The following is a 25,546-nucleotide window of genomic DNA, read 5'->3' as shown; positions in this document are numbered from 1 at the left end:
CAATGTTCCTGACATCTAGGGGAGACCTGTCACTTGAATTATGCTGGTACTGGAATCTAGAAAACCTAAAATCAGTATTCTAGATGCTTAATGGAAATTGATAATAAAAGCTAGATAATCCAAACAGGGGAAAAGAGAGACCTTGCCAACATCCCTTCACATACCACTTGAAAAGTATACATAGATTTGGGACTGTAAGTCTCATTTATGCTACAAGTACAATAATTACAAGTACTGTTACTGTGAGCCAAAATAAACTCAATCTCCACCCCAAATGAGGCAATTTTGCTTCTATTTTTTTCCCTTCTCCACCTTTCTTGCGATTCTTGGTCCACCTCTTCCTTTAAGGCTTTGTCTTAATTGACACAAAGATCTCGCTATTTTTTTTTTTAACAGCAAGATAACAATCACACAGTAGTTTCTCACTGTATTATCCTAAATGGAGATAGGGCACTTGTACAGTTTGGAACGAGGTAACTAGGTGAGATCAGCAATCTTATGCCCCTCCTACTACCCTAGGGTTGACCTTGCCCCATTTACCTTGTGGTAAAAGTACAGTGTCTTGTCTCCACTATGATTTTACAGTGGGATAGCTAATGAGTGTTAGTTAACCTGTGGTAAAATTTCTCCTATTTTGTCAGTGAAGATTTGGCTGTGGTGTGTCTTGTCTTTTATTCCACCTTCCCTTCTGTGATTGCCTGATTTCTGCTTTAGGAATGGCCTATGCAGGAGACCATTCAGCCCCTGAGTCTATGCACAAAAAGTGAAATTGATAAGCTAGTGTGTTTTCTTCACACAGCTTCAAGTGAAACTGTCTAGCACTCAGAGTAGCAGCCGTGTTAGTCTGTATCCGCAAAAAGAAGAACAGGAGGACTTGTGGCACCTTAGAGACTAACAAATTTATTAGAGCATAAGCTTTCGTGGACTACAGCCCACTTCGCCTCTCAGAGGTGGTAAGACAACTCCCACCTGTTTATGCTCTCTGTATGTGTGTATATATATCTCCTCAATATATGTTCCATTCTATATGCATCCGAAGAAGTGGGCTGTAGTCCACGAAAGCTTATGCTCTAATAAATTTGTTAGTCTCTAAGGTGCCACAAGTCCTCCTTTTCTTCTTTTTGTCTAGCACTCATATGTTTTCCTTTGGTGCTTTTGCCCCCTCTCTACCTTCCAGATTTCCCTGCACCACAGAGGAATCTTAATCTTTGCAAAGAGGAGAATGGAAGGCAATGTGATACCCAAAACCTCATCTGTTATTGATTATATCTTGTCTGGCTTGAAATGTTTTTTCTACATTTAACTGCTAATCACGCTATTAGACTCTTTTTTTAAAACAAATGGTAAGTAAATATGGATAGAACTTGGTATTGCCATAGTAATTGCATTGAGTCCAGCATATGTAACTTAATTTTGTATTTGAAGCATCTAACTGTCATGATGATAGGTTCTATAAACGTTTAATACAATTGAATGCCATTGCATTCAAGGACTGAAGAGATGTGAGGAACCATAGAAAATGAGGCTATGAAAACATAGCTAGTTTAGCTGGGCACAACTGCAACTTTAAAAAAAAAAAAAAAAAAAAACTCTTAGCTGAAAACTCTTAGGTGGGGCTAACACTGTATTCCTAAATCTTTCTCTGTGGAGTAAGACAGTTGGATTGCTAATACATGGCTTTCATTTCACTGCTAGGAGTAAATGGACTGGTCTTCTGTTTTTAAAAATATAAATTTCTGAATAGAGATCCTTTTTCTTCAAGACATAGAAATTACCTGTAATATTTACTGAACATATTTAGAACTGAAAGACTAGGGAGAAAAACTGAATAGATTATAACCAGATAATACTTTAACTGCACGAGAGATTTATACATCGGTAAATAAATTTTACTTACAAATTTGTGGTGCCTTTTTCTGAAACTACTTGAATTCTTGTTACTTTATGTATTGTCATTTTTAACCTATGATGTTTAAAATCTGTGAGATGCATTATTTATCAATGTTGAAACATTATAAATGTTAAATATAGATTTAAAACCTGTTTCTTTTTACAGGTATCTTGGCTTTTGAATCCAGCAAGAAGTGAAATAACAAGTCTAGAGAGTGGAAATATAGATGACATTTTAAGTAAGTACTTTGAAACTTCCTGTCTTTGCATGTGTCTACAACTGTTCTTTACTTGTGTGTAAAACATGGGTTATTGTCAGATTAACATTTGAACAGTGCTTTGAAAATTGCTATATAAATAGAAGTGTTAAGTATTACACTTTTGTCAGTGTCTTTGCCCAGAATTGATTCTCTGAACGGGTTACTTAGAAAATTATCTTGCTGTCGTTTAAATTAGCATTTTAAGAAAATTTGATGTCTGAAATGAATACATTATTAGAGAATGTGGGAAGTGTGATGGGTTCACCCTGGGATGCCACCTGGAACTGGGGTACCACTCAGCCCTCTGACCCACCAGCCTGGGCTCCCTCTCACACTGTGCTGCTGTGACAAGCTGCAGAGTACTCCAAGCTTCCACTTTCACCAGCATTCACACAAGTACGGACACAGCCAGCTGCAGTTACATGCAGGCTCTCTAACCACCAGTCTCCCAGCCTAGGACCCCAGAGCAGTACCGTCCTGCCCTGGTCAAATCTGGCCAGTATATGGGTTTAATACCCAGTCCATCTTTCCCTTAATGTGAAGAGGACCACGCACAGCTTGTGGTAAACAAGCTGAGATTTCCCCCAGACACCTTAGTCAAACACACACTGGTTTGGATTAAAACATAAAATAAGTTTATCTATAAAAAGATAGATTTTAAGTGATTATAAGCGATAGCAAACAGATCAAAGCACATAAACTCATTTTGCGTTTTTGTTTATTTGCTAGGTAAACATACTAGATAGGTTGGATATGAATTAGCAAATTCTCATCCTGAGTGATAAACAGGCTGGCAGATTCTTGAGCCACAAGCTGGCTTTGCTTTGCAGCTTGGGTTTCCCAGGTTTTCATATACAGGATAGAAATCCCTTTAACCTGGGACCATCACTTCCCCCAGTTCAGTCATTGTTCCTCAGGTCTTTCCAGGTGTGTTGTAGGGAGAGTGAGGTACCATCATGATGTCATTTCCCCCTTTTTTATCTTCTTCCCACTTGCTGGAAAGCTCTTTTGCTGTGACCTGGGTCAAATGGTTCCCATTGTGTAGTGCTATCTCTGAGAGGTTTCTGTTGTACACAGTTCCTGGGGTAATCCTTGTGCTTGTGTGCATTTCCTCAATAAGCCATTAACATTGTTTGACCTTTTTATTGTTGTACCTAAAAGGCTGCTTGTGGGTGTTTTCAACCTCACAACATGTTTCATATATGTAGCCAAACTTCATAGCTTCACATACGACGATAGCACATACAATCCAATGAGATATTAATGTCTAGCAGATCAAGACTTTTAGAATGATACCTCACAATGCATACTTTGTGCAAAACATATCCTAATTATATGACAGTGGTGAATAAGGGGGTGGCAGGGCGTCACAGGAAGATTTTATATAACAAACATTTGTCAATAAAATGTTTGAGAGAGCTCATCAAGCAGCTGAAACCGGCAAATATCCTAGTAGTCTTCCTTGGATAAATTATGCTTTTATTCTTGTAAGCGGCACACAGACACCACAGTGATTCACCCAATTGAAATACACAGACAAATTGACAAATCAGTTATTTCTGTCTTATTGTGTTTGCTTTATGCAGTCAGATGTATGTTCCTTGCCTGAACATTCTTCATCTAGAACCTAATAAATACCCAGTTTGCCTAAGGGTAAACTGTGACTGCTTTGCCTGACTAAATTTTTCTGTATACTTCAAATAGGTAAAGTAAAGTGGCTTTTTAATACTAGAAATTAGAACTGTAAAATAAAACGGTTGTATGGTACTGCAGGATTCTTTTGTATAGTAACTGTATGATTGTGAATTGGCCAGTCTAGTTTTAAATTTCTTAAGTGGTAATCTGACAATGGAAATGGTGGAAGCCCTTTTCCAAGGACATTCGTCATTTTTTCCTGATATACATTTTAAATAGTCAGTTTCTTAATTTCAGCCTATTACCCTTCTCAATAAGTACTTCATGATTCTTTGGACCACCTTAAATTCCTACATCTTCTGTGAATGTTCTTTAGCCTATTGAACACCACATAGACACATTCCTCAACAATAATTAGAGAAAATCTTAAATACGGCCAAACCTCACACTGATCTCTTCAGTACCCCATGAACATTTTGTTTCCCCCCACCCTCTTCAATTCATACTCCCGGGGGAATTCTGCACCAAGATATTAAAAATTCTGCACACAATATTTTAAAATTCTGCATATTTTATTTGTCAAAAAAGAAAATATCACATCAGTTTCAATTATTTTGATGATTTATTTAAAAATACCAGTCAGTAAATATGTCTGTAACAATACAGACAACAAAAAAGATTCTCTTAGGAGTAGAGAGTTAAAGAAACACCTGTGACAACCCCGTTCCTGTTTCTCTGTTATGCTTTTGTTGGGCACTTCTTGGGGGAAAGTTCCGCCTCTCCGATCCCAGACACCCACTCTCCCTGCCTCCCAGAGCCCATCTGTGGGGCGCCCTCCCAGCCCAGACACCAGCATCCCCTCTCCCTCCCACTCCCCCCTCACAGAGCCAGAGAGAGAAAGAGACCGATGTTGGATCCTGATCTTGTATGCAGTTTTCTACACACTGCTTCCTTCCTTCAGGACATGCAGGGAACTGCAGCTGCCTGAAATCGTCCAGCTCCCCTTCTCTCTGGCAGTGTCCTGTATTTGCAAGTTGGAGAGCTGGGCTCTGCTGGATCCAGCCACCCCTAGTGGTGGCCAGCAACTCTGCAGCACCAATTCTGCAGGGGAAAATGAAATTCTGTGCAGAATATTAATTCTGCACAAATTCTACATTACACAGTAGTGCAGAATTCCTCCAGGAGTAAATTCAATACCTTGTATTTTATCATTTTTTTTTGTTTGTCTGTTTTTAATCTATCAGTCAGTTTCAGTCTGAGTCTTCATATCCAAGCCAATTTTAATTGATTTTGAGAGTAAGATTTCAAGAAAACGCTATTTAAATGCTTTTCTAAAAACTATTTTGTGTTCTGTTCATGTAGTAACTCTGACCTGAAGAAGAGCTCTGCGTGGCTTGAAAGGTTGTATCTCTCACCAACGGAAGTTGGTCCAATAAAAGATACTACCTCATCCACCTTGTCTCATGGAGTAACTTTTTAATTTTGTCTAAAACCAATCTGGTTTGTCTCGCAAGGTTTTTTTTCTTGGTAAACTAGTGCTGCTTGTTGACTATGGTGCTATTGTGTTTAAATGGTTAGTGATTTTTTCCCCTCAGTATTTGTTCCATTATTTTTCTAAAGGTAAAAATCTAGTTTTCCAGATGGTAGTTACCAAGATCACACTAATTTATTAATTATGAGACTATTTTTGCAGGCCCTTTCTGAAGCAGAATTATAAGAAGAAATAAAGCAGCACAGCCCTGCTCACATTCACAGAGTACAGTATGGCAGATCACTGCAGAAAAGACCAAGCCACAGATGTATGTTGATTTCTCTAGGTGTGCACATGTATAACCAAAAATAGGAAATTATTCTTCCCCCAAGGAGGAAGACCAGCTGTCCAAATCAGCATTAGGAAATCAAATTATATAATATAATTAAACAAACAAAGCACTGAGGACAGATTCTTTTAGGCAGAGTATCGAGTGCTGTGACACTATACTTAGGAGGACATCTACAGAGCCATGGAAAAGTTACAGCTACATCTTGTCACCACCTTCTTCTGTGGGTTGCCATGCCCTAATGTCCAGGTTATTGTTCCTGGCTTCTGCTGCAATTGCCACGCCTCACTACCAACTCCATTCCAGCCCCCCTAAGTAGCTGGCAATGAAGTGATGAGAGGGGCAAGTAGCCAAGATATTGAAGAAAAAGTAAACAGTAAAGGGGCCTCTTTTCCCACCATTTCTTTCTTTCTAGCCCTCCTAGTCTCCATATTATAAGTCCAGGAGTTTCCTCAGCATGCACCAATCCAAATTAAATCTGGTATAACTACTGATGGTGATAGCTCTCTTCCCTGGTGGTCAGGGTCTTAGCATTTTGAACTAGGGAAGATTTTTAAATCACAGTGCCCTCCTTAATATATAGGTCCTAACAAAGGTGCCAAGTCCAGACAGGCATCACCTCAGCCCTTTCCTTTGGTCATGAAAAATTTCAGATGGCATCACACCAACTCAACCCCTGTCAACCCCAGCGCAAAAAACAAACTGTCACTAGCACCTTAAGTCCCTCCACATGCATTCACAAGCAGTACTAATGTTGGTGGACAATATTGCTAGTATGATCCCTCTCAACCTAAAACTCCCATGGCCTAAGTGCTTCTGTCTGAAAAAGATAGGAGGATACATATCTGTTTCATGGGACTTTGGTCCTTCAAATGCAATACTGATGCAGATTATTTACCAGCTGTCTTAGTGATACAATGGGAAACTATGGAAAACTGAAACTGAGTCATCAGAAATGTCAATTGACAATTCTGGCTCCTCCCAGACACTGTGTAAAGGAATATAGATCATGTGGCAAATTGGAGCAGTCCCTGAAGTATAACAGGAGAAAATACTTCTGTTGTTGAGAGCTAGAACAAGTACAGGGTGCTGAGGTGAGGGCTGTAGCTGCCCTCAGTTCCGTCAGAGTGATCTGCATGACTCCCAACTAGCCCTATCTAGAGTTGGACGGACGCGCACACACACACACACGGTTTGGTGCCAGATTTTTCAGTTTGAGAGTGTGCTTGAGCCACTCACCTCCAGATCATTTCCTCCTGTTCAGGTGCAATACTGCAGTGATTCTAATGCTCCCTTTAGCTGTTCTGGCTTCACAATGATCTGTTGTTTTGAGTGGCCTAGCTCTCCAGCCAGGTCACTGCTCAGTCCGTTCCCCTTCTGGGGTTAACAGAAAAGGCCAGAAAATAGGAATTTAAAAATCTAATGGCCTTCAAGATTGTCTCCCAGCCTCTGTCTGGAACTTTTTCATTCTTGGCTTCTTTTATTCTTAACACCTATGCACCCTCTCTTGGTTCCAGCCCAGGAATCCTGTTTAGGTGGCTAAGTACTGTTCCTTCAATCCCACCACCATTTTCCCTTGGATGGTCCCACCTTTACCTTGCATATCGGCATCTTCACAAAATCTGCAGACTCTGCTATACTCGACTTTGTGATTCCTTTAGGCTTCTCCTGGGGCCAGCTACAAAGGTGCTTCCTCAAAGCTGCTCTCAGCTCTTCTCTGCAGCAGCTGGACTGTATTGCTAACAGCCTCTCTGCTGTTTACCTTAAGACCGTCAGTACCCCTCTCCTTTAAACAGGAGTTTCCCCTCAGCCCTCTCAGGAATTAGGGTTATATCTCACACAGCCTCTCTGGTTTGGAGTAGTCAATATTTCCCTCCTTCTAACAGGAGTTCCCCCTGAGCTCTCTTTCTTGGTGTGAGGTTGTATCCTAGGCCCCTTGTTTTCAGCATACTCAGTATTTCCCTCCTTCATTCAGGAGTCTTTTCCCCTTCCCCCATCTCTCTCTGGGAGCTGGATTTATAGTTTAAGCCAGCTGCAAGGCTTATGCGAGCTTCCTTCAGCTGAACATCCTTTCCAGTTAGTCCCCTAGCTTGGAGGATTTAACAGGTAGCCTTTCTTGCTGATGTATGTCCCTATTCTGAGGGAGGAGACAGTCTTTATGCTGGTCCCCTTCTCCCAGTTGATCCCCAATTTGGTTAGGAAAGAAGGGAGCCTCGCCCTGCCCACTCTGCCAGTTGTTTGGGCCCAGGCCCTCAAAGAAACAGTGCCTGTCTTTCTCCCAATCACTACTTATTCCTGGGACCACTTCCTCTCTATCTGCCTTTAAGTTCTTGTATATCTCTGCTGGACCTTCCAGATCCTTAAAGGCCATGCCAAATGGTGGTGTGAGCTGACCATTAGGCCCTACTGCCCTGAAGAGCAGCCTACCCCATCACAGAAGCAAATGGCCACCTACAGCTTTGGTTAAAATGAGGTCATTGGACACTGTCCAGAAAAGGTACTCTGTGGATCTATGCAACATTAGGGCTACTGGACTGTGGTCGTACAAATAATCACCACCACCACAGTGTGACGGGTTGGATTACAGAAACCCCCCTGGGAGCTGCCAACCGACGTGCCAAGACTACCCCGTTCCTATTTTTCCTGCCAGCTTAGGACTTTAGCACCCTGTTTTGCTGAGCCAGACACTTTCATCTGCTTCAACACAGACCCAGGGTCTGAATTACTTGCCTCAAAGCTGCAGGTTTACCTGAAAACAGCTCACAGAAGTGTGCCTGTCTATAGCACTTAGATGCCCAACTTCCAATGGGATCTAAACCCAAATAAATCCGTTTTACCCTGTATAAAGCTTATACAGGGTAAACTTATAAATTGTTCACCCTCTATAACACTGATAAAGAGAGATGCACAGTTGTTTGCTCCCCCAGGTATTAATACATACTCTGAGTAAATTAATAAGTAAAAAGTGATTTTATTAAATACAGAAGGTAGGATTTAAGTGGTTCCAAGTAGTAACAGACAGAACAAAGTAAGTCACCAAGCAAAATAAAATAAAATGCGCAAATTTATATCTAATCAAACTGAATACAGATAATCTCACCCTCAGAGATGCTTCAGTAAGTTTTTTCTCAGACTGGACACCTTCCAGGCCTGGGCACAATTCTTTCCCCTGGTACAGCTCTTGTTCCAGCTCAGGTGATAGCTAGGGGATTCTTTATGATGGCTCCTCCCTCTCCTTGTTCTGTTCCAACCCTTTATATATCTTTTGCATAACCCTCTGGGTTTCCACCCCCCCTTACTGGAAAAGCACCAGGTTAAAGATGGATTCCAGTTCAGGTGACATGATCACATGTCACTGCTAAACTTCATTACTCACTTGCCAGCACACACGTATACAGGAAGACTCACAGGTAAAAAACAGCCATCTGCAGACAATGGTCCTGGTTAATGGGAGTCCTCAAGATTCCAAACCACCATTAATGCCCCACACTTTGCATAATTACAATAGGCCCTCAGAATTGTATTTTATATTTCTAGTTTTAGATACAAGAGTAGTACATTTATACAAATAGGATGATCACACTCAGTAGATTATAAGCTTTGTAATGATACCTTACAAGAGACCTTTTGCATGAAGCATATTCCAGTTACATTATATTCACTTATTATCATGTTTTTATAAAACCATTTGGACTGCACAATGTCACACACAGGAACAGCTTTGTTCAATTCCTAGTCTCAAGCAACCCATGCAAATGCCAGGACATGAATGAAACAATCCATCATCTACTTTAGGTCAAAGCAATACAGCCTGCTCTAAATTTGTATACTTAGTGTACTGGGAACAAACAGTGCAGGACTCCATCTAAACAAGGTATTGAGAGAGCCTTAATTTCACATTTCCATTTTACTGTCACACAGACAATTCTTTGTTTTTGCTTATGGATGTCAGCTCTTTTTCCTAATTTCAGTCACTACCATTTGATCTGACAAGTATTTCCAGGGTCTCTTCTAGGATCATGGTAGTATTAAATACTGTCTTTCAGGAAAAAAGGGAAATTCACTTCTCCCTTCCTGGAGAACTTTCTTGATCAAGGATCTATACACAGAGAGAGCTTGACGCAATTGCACAGTGTGATACGTTTTCTGTAGCACCTTGGGTACATGTTGCACACAGACACATGGTGCCAGGGAACTCAGTCACAGACTTGGGATGGTGATGAATACTGTCTTGTACAAGGTCTCATCTCAGAACAATGTTGACAGAATATGAAGATAGCCATAATAGAAAACTCGTGGTGTCACAGAAACTAAATCCAATTCTGATTGAAGACTTTTGAGAATGCTAACCTCATTCTCAGGCATGCTTCAATGAAACAGAGTTCTGATTAGACCTATCCAGTAATTCTGCTGTCTCCTATATATTTCACCCAATCACATATGTTGGCAGAGTTCAAGGTCCCATTGTATATTCTCCATCCCTTCAACTGGTGAGTGCAGAGAATCAGGTCCACCCATTAGTGAACCAGGCAGAGCTATCCTTAGGTCAGATGCCAGTTGAAGATAATGGAGAGGGCTCATTCAGGTCCCAGTTCAATCCAAGGAATAGGTACCACATGGGAAGCACAGCATACACTAGCTAGGACGCATGGGGTCTTGGAGTAGTGTTCCCTCCATAGATAAGATTTGTTCCGTTTTTGATAGTCAAAGTGTCTGGTGTAGTTTACATAAACTAGGAAGAACATGATCATCCTTACCCCAGAGAAAATTAGCTTCTCCTGTCTTGGGTGAAACAAAGTTTTCTATCTCCATGTGCACTGCCTACTAAAGGGAGGATGAACAGCAATATTTACGTGGCAAAAGTCAGGTTAAGCAAAGTGGAATCTGCACCTAGGAATGTCCTCATCCATTATAAATCATTTTGATGGGGGTGATGCCTCTTTGCCTCTAGAAACAGCAGTAAAGTGCACTGTAGTCTCTCTCTGTGTCAGGACCCAGTATATGAGGTGGTGAATGACCTCTTGCAAAGCTAGGCAATGTCTCTGCTATGTCTCTTCCCTCCTCTTCCATAGCTCCCAAGGACAGTACAAAGGATAAGAAGGAGAGATCATAACTTTCTTTCTGGCTTAAGAGGCTATGGCTTTTAGGTCTGATTAATCTAGCATTGGACTTTCCAGTGTCTCTGTCTCGCAAAAGAGGTCTGCTGTTGCAAAATTCAGTCCTCTGGGACCAGAAAGGTTCAAAGTGGAAGTGATTATCACTATCTTGGATCCAAAAAGTCAACAAATAGAACTTACTGTACTGACGTGTGCAGAGTCCATAGTTCAACTGCTATGTTAAACAAGTGAAACATAGACTTGAGTTCCTCCAGGAAGGCCTTCTTGTGCATATATGAGTGTCTGAGCAAAAAGATTGTCTCTGTAGTATGATGTTAATGGCAATTCTCATTCCAGCCCTATGAAGAACTGGGCAGGATGTGAAGGGGAAGAGGAAGCTGGGATTGATTGGCAAAGGAGACTGGAAATAGGAGAGGTGTAGGAGATTCAGAGGAGAGATTGGGAGCCAGGCACAGGTCGATTCACAGAGACAGGACGAGGAGCTGGGAATGGGGGAACTGCAACTGGCTGGGCAAGGGGACTTGGCCTGAGAGTTTGTGTGTGGTGTGGGGAGAAACAATGGGAGCTGGGGAGAGGATATGGGAAGTGGGAGACACTGGAAGTGGGGAGGGGGAGACTGGTACTCAGGGGAGTCTAGGACTGCCTGGGTAAAAAGACTCGGATGAGGAGCCATTGGTGGGAAGAGACCGAACTGGGCCAGCGACAGACTGGAGGGGACAGAACCGAAGGGGTAAGGCTTGAGCAGAGCAGACAAAATTATCTGGGCCCACTAGAGCACACACTCTTGCAGACCTGGAATGGGGATTCCTGAGTCTCACTGTTCTGCTATTGGCAAGTATCTGTGAAACCCACTGGCAAAATATTTCATCCCCCTCTAATGTTGGTTCACACAGAGGATGACAACATACTATTACTATCATGTACTCCATCAACTCCAGGAGCAGAGGTCTGTGTGGTGGATCAAAAAGCATTAACCCTGCTGCTGAACCATGTGAATGTCAATATGATGCTACGTGATGGATTTTGTTTTTTCTTCAGTTTGTTTTTTTAAAAACCTAGAAGATTACACATACAGCTATATTGAATGAACATTTTGGTAGCAAAGCTGAGCACTCAGGAAATTCCAGAATAAAGGTGGCCTGTGCAACTTTAATTTCACTCCCCGGAACATATGCATTATGATAGTCTAGAATTAAATTAATATATTTTTATACAGCACCCTACCTCTTTCAGTGCACAGGATGGACCATTCTCTGGGAATGAATTGGGTTTGTGTATCGAGGCTTTTGTCTGTAGGGCCCCTGCTTCCTTGTTACAGAAGTTGGAAGGTGTGTAGTGAATGAGAATGGGATTGCAGAAAGAGAAAGGACGATAACTTTCTCCTTAAAGGGGGGGGGAGGGATAGCTCAGTGGTTTGAGCATTGGCCTGCTAAACCCAGGGCTGTGAGTTCAATCCTTGAGGGGGCCACTTAGGGATCTGGGGCAAAATCAGTACTTGGTCCTGCTAGTGAAGGCAGGGGGCTGGACTCGATGACCTTTCAAGGTCCCTTCCAGTTCTAGGAGATAGGATAGGATAACATGGTTAAAGCAGTTGAATGCTGCCCTGCACAACTGGATTCTATCCCTGCCTCAGCCATAGATTTCCTATGTTATGCTGGGGAAATCACTTAAACCACATATTTCACAAGTGATCGCTAATCATGTGTTTCTTTTTTCTGGGTGCCTGACTTGAGACCCTGGGGTCTTATTTGCAGTCTCATTTGCGGAAGAGATGAGCACACTACGTTGCAACTGAAGTCAATGGGAGCTGTGCTTTGGACATATAAAGGTCTATATAATGCTAAGTACCACAGAAAATAAAATCGTAGGCATCTCAAACTGGGCACCCAAAATTTGTGGTTACTTTTGACCTTAATCTCTCTGTACCCCTTTTCCATCTGTAAAATGGGGATATCTCCCCTTCACTTCACGGGGGAGTTTTGGAGTTCATAAACGTTAACTACTTTAAGACTCAGATACCATAGCGATGCGCATAACAGAAAAGCTCATTGGGAAATTAATAATTCTGACTTCAGGCCATAATTTGAATATTGTGCAGTAAATAAGGCTTAGGGCCATACCATGAACGAGGAGAAAATAAAATATTGAACGGCTGCTCATTAAGTGAGCATCCTCCCTCCTGTACACTGAATGAGATGGGGGCTTGTTGAAAAAAGTATATGTTCATGTATAGAAGATTGTTTCGTAATGCACACACAGAATGGGACCAAATTAAGGTTTCATAGACAACCTTAATTCTGGCATTTCCTAAACTTTTTGAATGCTCAACATTGCAACCTAAATGTTAAATGTTCTTGTCCTTTTGCGTGTGTATGTGTTTGCCTTTGTGTGTAATTTAACATCCCTCATAAGTACTATATCCTTTGGTTTGGAGCAACCTGATAGAGGTCCAGAAACGTCTCACTTTTGTCTATCATAGATGCTAAATGTTATTGATTTGTTGTTTAATTTTTTGTATCGAATGCAAAGAACTTCATTCTAATTGTCTAAATTTAGCTTGTTGACATTGTAAATACACTTGACATAATGGCACCCCTTCCCTTTCTCTTCCCATATAGACTGTACCCATTTATAGCAGTATTTCAGTTGACTCATCCCATTCACTAAATTTGTAACAGCCACTAGATTGTAATCCCCATAACCTGGAAATTCTTGTTGCTTGTGCATACTCTGGCCCAGATAGTCTCTGATTTAAGTGTTGCAACAAATGTTTGCATCACAACATGACATTGTTTTATGTTTTTTTTTTTTTTTTCAGACAATGCTGATGTTGCTTTAGTTAATTTTTATGCTGATTGGTAAGTGTCAAAAGCTTTTCTACTTAATGTTAAAATCTCTGCATGTTGGAAATTGTCCTGTTCTATCATAACAAGTCTTACCATTCTAATCAAAGATACAATACTTTTCATTTTTAAAACCGATTCTCATTGTTTTTCATATAAAAATACTTTACATGTATGCAGTATAGTGTGCTTCATCGGGACATCTGCCAGGGAAAAAACTTGGTTTAATGATAGTGAATGGCAGTAAGTATTTAATCAATATTGCCATAACTTCTACAAAAAGCTGTTCTGTGAGGGGGAAAAATCCTCTTAAGTTTTTGAGCTCTTTTCTAATGAATGATAGTATAAAAGATATTATTTCTCTTTCTCCTCCCCCATCCCCAACAACAACAAAAAAAAGGCATCGGAGAGTTGCATTAGAAAGTCAAGTCTTGTCTACTCTGAAAGATTATCAAAGTAGAAAATTAGTGTTATTATGACATCACAAGAGTCAAGAGGATGAAACTTGAGCAGCTGAGAAGGGAAAGCATTTTTGGGTAGACTGGTTAAACTTTTAAAACACTTATTCAAATTAATATGTTTAGTATTTTTCTGATTTATTACAAGAAAATCTCGTTTCTGATAGAGCTCCCTTAAATACTATATGCTGATTTTTTTTATATCTCTTTAAAGAATAAAATTAAAAGGTTCTTCTGCTCCATTCTTGATATTTATAAAAAAAAATTTCAGAATTGGAGAAATTTACTGACTTTGGTGAAACCAACAATCTGAAAAGTGATGTTAAATATAGAAAATTATCATACTGGAAAAAGAAATTACTTTTTCTGTTACTGCTTTAAATTTTAAGAGTTATTTGTAACTATATAGTAGGTACATTATTTTCTGAAATTTTGTGAGACGAGATGTCTCTTTAGCTCCAGTGACTAATCATTTAAGGGAGAAGATATCTGTGTTAAATTCAAAACATCCTTGCTCCTTCAGTTAACGTTGGAGTGCTAACAATGAGAAATCAGAGGTCTTCCAGGAAGATTAGACTTGGCATTCCTAAGGTAAAAATCAAGCGGAAGAGACAAGCTTCATGTGTATCTCAGAAGGAAGCAAAAGCAGTTTTTAAAAAATCCTTTTCAGATTTTATTTACTGATAATTCATTCAACTGCTCTCAAGTGATTAAAATTGTATTTGAAATGGATTTGAAAACTTAAGATCCCATCTTTTATTTTATATATATATATATATATATATATATATATATATATATATATATACATATACACACAATATTGCCAATAAAAATAAAATATTTAATCTCTTCTTAGGACTTGTGCAACTTCCATGTTTAGACTAGTTTTAATTTAAATTAGTTTAAAAACCGATTTAGTTAAACCAGCAGAAATACCTCTGTGCACCCACTTAAGGTATATCTATGCTCTAGAATCTGTATGGCGGCATAATTATTTCAGCATAGTCCCCTAGTGTAGGCACAGGCTACAATGACAAGGAACTTTTTTTGTCTGTCGGAGAACCACCTCTCTGAAGAACATTAGCTATGCTGACAGAAGCCCTCTTCTGTTGACATAGCTGCATCTACATTGAGGAGTTTTTGGCATTGCTGTGTCAGTCAAGGATCTGTTTTTTTCACACACCTGACCAACGTAACTACCAACATAAATTAAGTGTAGACCAAGCCTCTTATCAGTTTAACACTGGTATTATTGGTTTAGCATGTGCTTATAAATTTGCCGCCACAAACTAAACCAATATAAACCGGGTTTATACCAATGTGCGTATTCACACAGAAGCTTTCACTGGTTTAACTAAATTGGTTTAAAATTACACCTTTTGCTAAATAGGTGCAACTTTGTATGTAGACCAGGAGTTAGTATATATTCAGTACAGAGCTGTGTTATATGTGTTTGGTTTTTTTGTGGTCTCTCTTTGATTGGTACAGCTGTTGAACCAGAACTGTAGGCAGCCAAGTTGCCCCAATAATAATGCTGTCTATTTTCAAAGCACCGTGCAAATATCAACTAATTAATTAATCTACAAAACCCTCCTATGATGTACTTTAGTATCCCTATTTTAAAACTGGGTACAGCGAGATAAATTAAGTCACTCCCGTTGACTATTTTCTAAACTTGTAATCGGAGCCCTTTCCCCAGTGCTACAAAATTCCTGTCTTGGCAAAGAAATGTAGTTGTGCATCTAAGGGCTGGTCTGCACTTGAAAGTTGTAAATGAAAGCACACTATCTCTTCCAGAATAACTCCATGTGGATATTCAGGAATAATTTTCATGTATAGACAAGCCCTAAGGGATGGTGTAACACAAACCTGTATTAAAAAGGAAAGGCTTGATCTATACTTAAATTTTGCTGGCATAGCTGTCAATGAGGAATGTAGAAAAATCACGTCCCCTACCCAATGTAGCTATGCTGGCAAAAAACCCTTGCATAGACACAATTATACCAGCACAAAAGTCCTTTTGTCGGTATAGTTTATTCTGTTCAGAGCACCGGCTTTAGAACCTCTACCAGCAAAAGACTCTTGCCAGTATAAGCTGCATCTCTGCTGGGGTTGGGGTTGCCACGATAGCTCTACTGGCAGACCTCCTTAAGTGTAGACAAGGCCTCAATCTGTTTTATTTTTGGTGTAAGTTTGCAAGTAGACAAGCCCTTAAGATTTCATTTTAAAACAAATATTTCTAGCCCTAGAAGATAGTCTTAAAAATGTGAACAGCGCAAACCAATGAACTGTTGCTGTAAACAATAGCTCTAGGAAGGTAAACTGCCCTGCTCATCTGAATGAGATGTTAACTCTGAAAAATATGTTATCCACTTAATGTCAACACTTCAGTATTTCACAGTTTATTGATTTAGTAGAAAAATACACTAACATGCTAATCTGAAACAAGTTGCCCAGTTTCCCCTAACCAGCTGCCTCTGGGAGCTTCTACAATGTACATATACATCTTCAATACAAAATTCTGCAGCATAACAAAAACAGGAAGTGTGGAGACAGTAGAAGATAAACTAAATTTAAGGCCAATGTAAGTAATGGGTTTATTGTACTTACTGTGGTGTCCATTTTAAGTTTTAATATAATGAAAACTTCTCCAAAGAGCCAAAGCTTTTATAGCTTTTTTCCGTCCCGTCCACCCCTTTTTCCCAAAGCAGGAGAGAGACTCTCTATCCAAGACTTCACTTGAAAATCGGACATGACTGCTAGAAATGAACCATGGAATTCCCTAGCTGTGTACATGTTACCATACCATGATCTTAAATTTAAAATTTTAGTTTGAGATTTTAAATTCAGCCATCTAAGGCAATAGGTATGGTGATCAATACCATTTCCAATGAGAATCTGGTGGCACTGTTTATATGAGTTGACTATTTTAGCTGCAGATTACTTGAGTCGTGAGAAACTCAAATAATCTTTTTGTTAATTCCACTTAGGGTAATATCAGAGAGGAGAAGGAAGGTATCTTTGACTTTCTGAATAGAATTTACTTTCTGTGGACTTAAATAGATAGAAGAGCTTGGCAATCCTCAAACTGTCTTCCATTTAGTGTGTGTTTGTTTTTCATCTGAATCTTACAGGTGTCTTTTGTGAATGGTGTCATTCAATCATTTGTTGGGTTAATCACAAGTACATATTCCCTTTACTAACATTTTCTGTTGTTTGAGTTTATTTTCTCCTTGTATAGGTGGAAATGTTACTGTGACTTCCATATGGCCTACCCACAGAGTCCTACACAAATACATACTTTCATTTTGCACAAAGCCACCAGATCATATGGATGTGCTAAAATACAGGAGAGCTCCTATTTCATGAACTTTTAAATGAGGATTGAGAAATTTATAAAATTGAGAAGTTAATAAAATTGAACATCTCAAAATTACAGCAAATATGGTGCATAAATGTTAGTACATTACAATCCATCACTTTCTTCTTGTGCTTCAAACCACTGCAAAGCAATTTCCAAGGCATTGAAATGTGAAGGGGATGTCAATTTGTTCTTTGACATCACTTTAGTTATGTGATATTTTTTTCCCATCAGGAAAAAATTATTTGTATAACTGGTTATTCAGAAGATTGGTGTTCATAAAATCGAGGTTCTACTAAATCACAATTTCTCACTGAGTCACCAATAAAAATAAAATATTTGAAAGATATTAATGTATTTGCTGTCTTTGACTGTCAACAGGTGTCGCTTCAGCCAAATGCTGCATCCTATCTTTGAGGAAGCTTCCAATGTCATTAAGGAAGAATATCCAGATAAGAATCAAGTCGTGTTTGCCAGAGTAGACTGTGATCAGCACTGTAAGTAACTCAAAGTAAATCCTAATTTAGTTCTGTTGTTTTATTTTAAAATGTCTATTAAGGAAAGAAGAGTTTTTGTAACATCTTGCTGATAAATGAAGCCTAATTAATTCCAATCTGACGTATTGGCAAAACTATTAAAGAGCAGCTAGTGTGCAGTGTGGCCTCCACTGTAACTTAGATAGCCCTGGGGAAGCTGCCTGAGCTAGAGCAACCTGTTCTTGTCATCTTGTGAGTGGCACTGCAGCCAAGAATTCCTGCCATGCTAAATCCCCCACCACCCGCCTACACAGGGGTGGGGCTGCGTAAGCTGTTTCTCACAATACTCTGCTAAGGCTCATAAGTTGAGTCCCTCCCTTTTTCAATATGAAAAATGGCTCCCCCATTGGTGTTGCCATCAACAAGTGGTTGTCTTGCTTTTGAAAATATGGGAAGATGAGATGGTTTTATTCCAATAGTAAATAGCAAACCAGGAAGCTGAATTAAAAGCAGTAACGGGTCAAGTGTAAGCAATGTCTGTTTCCCCAGTGAAAGACAAAGGGGCAACCATGGAATTCTGTTTCATTTGTATTGCAAAATAACAGCTATTTTTTCTGTGCAATGTTCTTCTTCCTCTTGGTACATCAGCAAGTTAGGGTTTGATCCTGTAGAGTTCAGAGCACATACCTGAGAGGTGCTGAGCGCTCCCTGCAGCATTAGGTGTTAATGGCATCCAGCATTTTAAAAGAAGTGCTCAACACCTTTTGAGGGTGCAACTAGTTTTTTATCCATGGGAAGAATACATCCTGTTTTTCTGGGGCTGAAAATCCAAAGTAGTAGTAATGTTTTAATGCTGTATGCATTTAAGTCTCTTAGGTTGTGTAGCTCTAGATAGAAAAGTATTTACCTGTTAACATGAATAGGTGTGCACATATCTCTGAGGTATAGTTGACACTGGTACTTTAAATTACTATTGCCTTTTTTGCTGTTTTGACCATGAAGGTGCTGTTTCACGGTCTCCTCGAACTGGAGCTTTTCCCTGTGAAGTGTGTGACTTTCTTTTGGCAGTAAAGTTTCTTTACTGTTCTTGTAGATTTAGTAATGACTAAATCGCAAGCTTCGGTATCGTCCACTGAGAAGCCATTAGTTGTGCTCTTTTTGTTTTGGATATTCTAGTTCTTCCCATAGATAGTGTCCCAACAGTTAAAAGCAACTGTCTTGTGTTCTTGAAGGAAGTCTCAAGTATGAACACTATATGTTTGGGGCAGACTATATCAGTTCAGTGTTTGAGATATAAAATAAGATGGTTCTTCAGGAGTGAGCAAATAAACTCAATTGTTGTTTTCTGCAAAGGTATCCACAGGGCCAATTCATAATCACAAAACATTTAAATGACTTCTGGATTGAATCTTTGCACCACCGAGTGTCAGAATCTTTCTGCGATGTCCTCCACTTTAAAAGATCTATGACCCTCTATTTCCCTAATAGGCAGCTTTGAAGTATTCAGCTGGCTTTGTGCATCAGGGTGGAGGGGATCTGTTGAGGCACCGCAGTAAACGTCAGAGCATAAACCATTCTTGATGGACAAATTAAATTAGGCATGCAATAGCTGAAATCTCTCATTTCTCTGAGCAGCCATCCTCCTGTGTGTATCTTTTTTTAAAATTATTCTGCAGAATTTGCTACAGCTGCTTGTAGCATTTCCAGAGCAACGGCAGAATGTAATTCTCCAGTGTACTTCATGGAGTATGTCTTTATCTTACTTGGCTAATTTGTTACTTCAGATAATCACACCACTGCTGATGCAAGAAGAACATTTTCCTGCTAAACTTCTGCTATCTGGAACAGCCTTTCTAGAATCCTAGAACTTAGAAAATGAATAATATATTTTAGGTTTTATCCCCATGCCTTGTTGACTGATGAACCTCTCTTGCCATTTCCCTTCACCCTTTCTCCACCTCCTACCACTCTCCCTTGCTGTCTTCTGGCACTTCCCCAAAAAACACTAAATATCATTCTATATTGTGCTATGGCGCACGCCTGGCAGTCATAAGCAAGAGCAGAATACAAAGTATTGAGATTTATCATCAGTACTAGTCTCTGGAAAACAAAATTTACAAGTAAATAATTCAGTTAGTAATTTCCCTGAGGGTGTATTATTTATTTAAAAAAAATTGTCAAACACATATTCTTTGCTGGAATTTTCCTTCTGTCTTACTATCCGGTAGCTGCATTATATGTCTATTTTGCTAAATGTTTAAAAGCAAGTTCAGTCATTTGATTAACCTGTTTATCAGAAACTTGTTTACTTTATTGTACTTGCTTTGTATCAGAGTAACAGTGGCCCACTGTCACTTTCAAAATGTACGATAATATTATCTCAGAAAAAGTTCTTGAACTAGTCAAACCAACTTATTTATAAAAGTAAATCTATATATTTTTTCTTTTTGAATTAATATTCTGATTACTGATCAAAGTAAAATCAATAAACTTTGGAAAGTTATTAAGCAATCTGGTCGACAGTTTTGTGTGTGTTGTTTTGGGGCATTTTTGGTTTTTTTTTTGTTTTGTTTTATGTTAGTTATTGACTTTATAGGATTTTGGATGTTACATTTGTTTTCAAGATATGGAAAACTCTGAAGGGTGGAGCTCATGCTGCCTATAGCTAAGGTTACATTAACACTTTATATAAGCCTCTACTTAGTTGCATTTTAAATGTTAGGGCTGAAACTTTTCTGTGTTTACTCTTCGTCTAAGGTTGAAACTTTTGAGCCATTTTCAAGAATGACATTGGGGAAAAGTCAGTAGTTCTGCTCATAACTTTTTTCAACTGCTTTTTGAACTTTTGCACCTCCATATTTAGAAGTAGAGGTTTGAAATTTAACCGGAGGATATACTCTTGAGGTTAAAAGTGCCTTTTCCTATCCCCGAAAAAATTTACCCAGTTTTAGCAGAGTTATAAGTCTCTGAAAATTGCCATTTGCAAACATTCAGTAAAGCTTGTTAAGAGGCTTGTTACTTCATTTCTGAACATGCTAACTGCATTGAGCATTTTTCTAGCCTCTGCTAAGCCTGCTGCATGGTAGACACAGGTCTACAGGGTCTGGATGGAGGTCTGGGTGGTGATGATGCCTCAGCAGCAGCACTGCCCTTTTCGGTCTAAGAGAGGTTGGACTGGGTTGGGAGCCAGGAAGATTGCATGAGTTTGTGTCAGCTCTTCCAAAGGCTGGTGTTACTTCTGTGCTCTTCCTTCCAAGCACTTCTTATTGAGCCACAGTCTCATGTCCGTCGCTTAGGAGGCAGACAAATCATTTCTCCCCATTTTACAGATTGTGCAAGATCACCTCTGGCAGAGCTAAAAATAAAACCCTGCTCTCTAACATGACAGACCTTGAATTATGGGAGAATGGGGGGTCAGGGCTTACTACTTTTAGGGGCTACCTCACTTCTGTCTTATGACCCCCTTACTTCTCACTACTATTTAAATTAAAGCCAGCCACTTGACGTTCATGGCCCCACTACTTTTTCCCCTTAATTTGAGTACTAGACCTAAGTCTCATCCGCTAAGCAGCGCTGCCTTTCTGAATGACTGTGGCAAATTATGTTGTTGTTTATGCTGTTTGTAGTCATAAGACCACACAGCTCCAGAATCAGGAGTGGAGCCCAGGATTCCTGATTCCCAGCATTCCTCTGTTGTCTAGTAAATAGTTGTGTAAGCCACTGGCAAAACATGCATTGCATGAGGAACCTTAATTCTGGCATTTTCTAACACTTGAGTGCTTAATTTGGCAACCTTTTACATGATTTTAAGATAGTAATTAGTATGTAATAGTATATTTAATGTGTATTCCTGTATTAAAGGAATTACTAGGTTATGTATATTTTTTGTATTATATAACCTGTCTAGTATAAAAAGTCCATAGGCCAGTACTGTCTGTTTTTGATTGGATTAACAATTTCTGTTTCTATATTTGTGTTGCATGATTTCAGGTTCTGTAGCATTGTTCGTACAGGAATATTGTTGTAGAGGTGATGAATTGTTTGCACTGCAAACTATCTGTTTTCTTTTGAAATCAAATCTCTGCAGGGAGCCCATATAGCTGCTCTCAGACCACTCTAAATAGCATTCAGAATGGTCAACTTGGCATAGATACCTTTCATTTGATGCACTGTTATTCAAGTGCACTGCAGGTCCCAGCATCTCACACCAGCCTCTGAGGCAGAGCAAATTAAAGAGAATTATTGATGCTCTCAAAATGTTTGATGCTTAATGACAAAACCATCATTCTGTCTGCCCTCACAGCCAATATAAAGATATTCTGCCGGAGACTGATATTTATAGTCTTGATGTGATTAAAACAAATTTTAAACTTTTTTAATGTATTAAAATTTTGTATATATTACATTTTAAACTGATTCATGGGTAGGGGGAAAATATTAAGTTAAAATGAGTATATTCAGTCTTTTCTTTCAAGAGTATGCTGAAGACTAATTCACATTATTTAGTGTGCCTAAGCTAGTACCCCGACCTCAGTTACCAACATCACCAGTTTCTAGATGCCATCTGCTTGGAAATTCAGGTAATGTAATAAGCAGTCAACCTACCTATCTTCTAAATTAATACTTAGAAAATGCCATACTGGTCATGAAGGATCTATGGGTTCATCCAAGCTTGCTGCATATTGATTAAAAAATAACTTTTTTTCTGGGCAGCCATACAGTAATAAACCCATGGTGATATTTTTTCATGATAACAAAAATTTACATCATGCTGTCCCTCCTGTATGTTCTGTTCTTGCAAAGGGGAAGGGGGTGTATTGCAATATATAAGAATTCAGAGCGTTGCATGGTGTCAAGTATCAGGGGGTAGCCGTGTTAGTCTGTATCTACAAAAACAACAAGGAGTCTGGTGGCACCTTAAAGACTAACAGATTTATTTGGGTATAAGCTTTCGTGGGTAAAAACCTCATCCGAAGAAGTGAGGTTTTTACCCACGAAAGCTTATGCCCAAATAAATCTGTTAGTCTTTAAGGTGCCACCAGACTCCTTGTTGTTTTTGAAGAATTCAGAGCATAAGTCAATTTTTAACTAATGGGAGTTAGGAAGATGTCTTCCAGAACTGATTGCTGCAGGAATTCTTGCACCTTCCTCTGAAGCATCTAGTACTGGCCACTGTCAGAGTGAAGGTACTGTGCTAATGGATCACTGTGACAATTCCTTGGTTACTGTGTGTTAAATATTTCTCTTCAAGTAGATATTTAGTTTTTGCCATTAGTGTAGTTCGCATTGTAAGTGAAAATAAGGGTCATATGTTGGTCTGACGCTGAAAATGTGCACTGATCCACCCCTGTCTTCCACTTGCAATTTGGATTTTTAATTCTTTTCTGATCTAACAGAAACTGGAAAGAATGAAAGTGGCATCAGTTCAGTTAGAGAGCAAAATAGGAGTAGAAGAAGGAAAGAGATAGCAAGTATCTCAAATATGGAAACACTACTGAGGCAAATTGTGAAGTCTCGTCTTCTAATGGCTCTAGTAAATAAATGTGAAGTCCTTCTGCCACTAGAAAGCCTGCTTGCTTGCTCACACCAAGTCTGAATTTAAAGTTAACTCTATTAAGATAATATCTGTACAGAGCACTCCCTCCCCCCGCCCCCACCTTCTCATTGTTTTGAACCAGAATTTCTGAAAGGGTTTGGTTCTGTCACAATAGTAACAGCTTTTTAAACACCCTTTCTACGTAATCTGGATTCAGCAGGCAATACAATGAGGTTTCAGGAAGCAAATTAGATGGATAATGCTCTGACTCAGATTAAATTTAGTATCCACCTTGGGTAAGAGCTTGGGGTGAGGAGGGTATGTCCATGACTCTTGCTAGTACCAAGTTCTAGCCATGAGCTAGGTAATTTAACTGGCAAGTATGGATGGAACGTCTGCTGAGTCCAGTACTGATTACATCAGCACCGGTCTCCATACCACCAGTATATCAGGTGCCATCAGACCTGCTTTGCCTCTTAGTCCCAGACTCTCCACTGGTTCAAGAGTTTGCTGGGACCATGGCTTCACCTGCATCATCCTCCATTGTGCCTTTGGCACCTTCTGGCTGTGTCACAGAGCTACCAAGCTTGTCGGTACCAAAGCTCGCACTGCCCAGGCCTCTGACTGTGGAGTTGAGGCCAACATCAGGCCTGGCATGAAGGGCTCCCTTGATATTGGTGCATCCTTCGGCAATGTCATTGTCCTAGTGGCAGATCAGATTGTCAAATTTGGTACCACGCATAGCCTCAGTACTGGCGCCTCTCCTGGTACTGTATGGGAGTGTGTCTCATTCAGTGCTGATCCCCCATGCCTTTTTGGCACCAGTGCTGCCCCCATATTGTGCTTCAGGTGAGCCTGACTTTGCCCTGTCAGGTCTGACTCACCCGTTGTCATCACAGAACTTCTGGGACTCCTCCAGATCAAGACTGGGGTCGTATTCATCCTCGTCGGATAGGTGCCAGAGAACACCCTTGGATCACCATCGGTACCGAGATTGGCATCTGTCCCACGGTTGGGACTGGGGCTCATAGCCTGGTGCCTACTGGCCACCAGTGCCTTATCTGTATGCTCAGTAGCCTCCTTGGAAAGCGCCTGTCTCTGAGGTCCCATTCCTCAACCCACTCCAGAGCAAGATCACCAGTCCTGATGGTGGCTCCCTCTCTTAAACCACCTCAGCTGCAAGTGACCGCTGACCCTATTCTTCCTGGACCTCCAGGGCTCTTCCAACCAGATCCTGTGGTACAAGAACAGGACCTGTCATTGGCACAGCAAACCCCACCTCCTTGTCCTTTCTGGACAAGTCTACTGTGTTGAAATCTTCCTCTCTTTTGGTGCCCAAGGACTTTCAGCTGTATCAGGACCTCCTGAGGCATATGGCCGCTATCTTGGGTAACCAGGTAGAATTCCTGCAGGAGAATACACATAAACTGCTGGATGGTCTCCAAGCATCATCTCTGGGGAGACTAGCCATCCTGATAAAAGAGGCTCTTTTGGAGCCTGCAAATGCCCTCTGGAATACCCCAGCTTCATTGCCTCCCATGGCAAAGTATTTGAACAAACTGTACTTCGTTCCTATGCAGGGTTTGGGGGTTTCTATTCCCTCCTATATCTCTGCTGGTAACTGCAGCAAATGACAGGGCACAGCAGGGGAGGCATAAGTCCACCTCTAAGGATAGAGGCCAAGACGATGAACTTAATGGGGAGGAAGATTTATACCCCCATTTCCCTGCAAATGCGCACTGTGAAGAAGCAGACGTTGCTCTCTGAATATGACTATGTCAATTGGACAGCCATGTCTGAGTTCACAGACAAGTTGCCAGAAACCTCCAGGGAAGAGTTTCTATTTTTGTTCATCTTGACTTGTGCAACTATAATCTTCCAGAAAATTCTCCATGCCAGCTCTGAGAAGAGCTGATGCCAATGCACAGCTGTGTTGTCTATCAGGATTTTAATGCTTTTCCCTTTGACAAAAGGCCCTGGGAACCTGTCTTATGCATCTATTTGTTTACTGGGAATCTGATTTTTCAGTTTTGTGAGGGGCCATGAACCGCAAAATGACATCCTGATCCCTTCTCAGCGGAATGCTTCTGTTACTTCCATGAGAGATGGGAAGGACTGACTAACGGGTACTTCCCTAGAACAATGTA

The 25,546-nt window shown here is 40.1% G+C and overlaps 1 protein-coding gene across 1 annotated transcript in view; it reads left to right on the top strand.

Annotated features, from left to right (window-relative positions):
• Positions 1–25,546, top strand: part of ERP44 (endoplasmic reticulum protein 44) — a 116,223-nt gene that overhangs the window by 24,690 nt on the left and 65,987 nt on the right. The window contains exons 2-4 of the mRNA XM_005292617.3: positions 2,057–2,129; positions 13,541–13,580; positions 17,769–17,884. Of these exons, the coding sequence (XP_005292674.3) occupies positions 2,057–2,129; positions 13,541–13,580; positions 17,769–17,884 (229 nt within the window). The remainder of the gene's footprint in view (positions 1–2,056; positions 2,130–13,540; positions 13,581–17,768; positions 17,885–25,546) is intronic.

Source organism: Chrysemys picta, chromosome 2 (assembly GCF_011386835.1).
Source record: "Chrysemys picta bellii isolate R12L10 chromosome 2, ASM1138683v2, whole genome shotgun sequence".
In the NCBI taxonomy this organism is placed as follows: Eukaryota; Metazoa; Chordata; order Testudines; family Emydidae; genus Chrysemys; species Chrysemys picta.
Note: the sequence above shows the minus strand (reverse complement) of the source record. Positions and strands in the feature narration are given on the sequence as shown.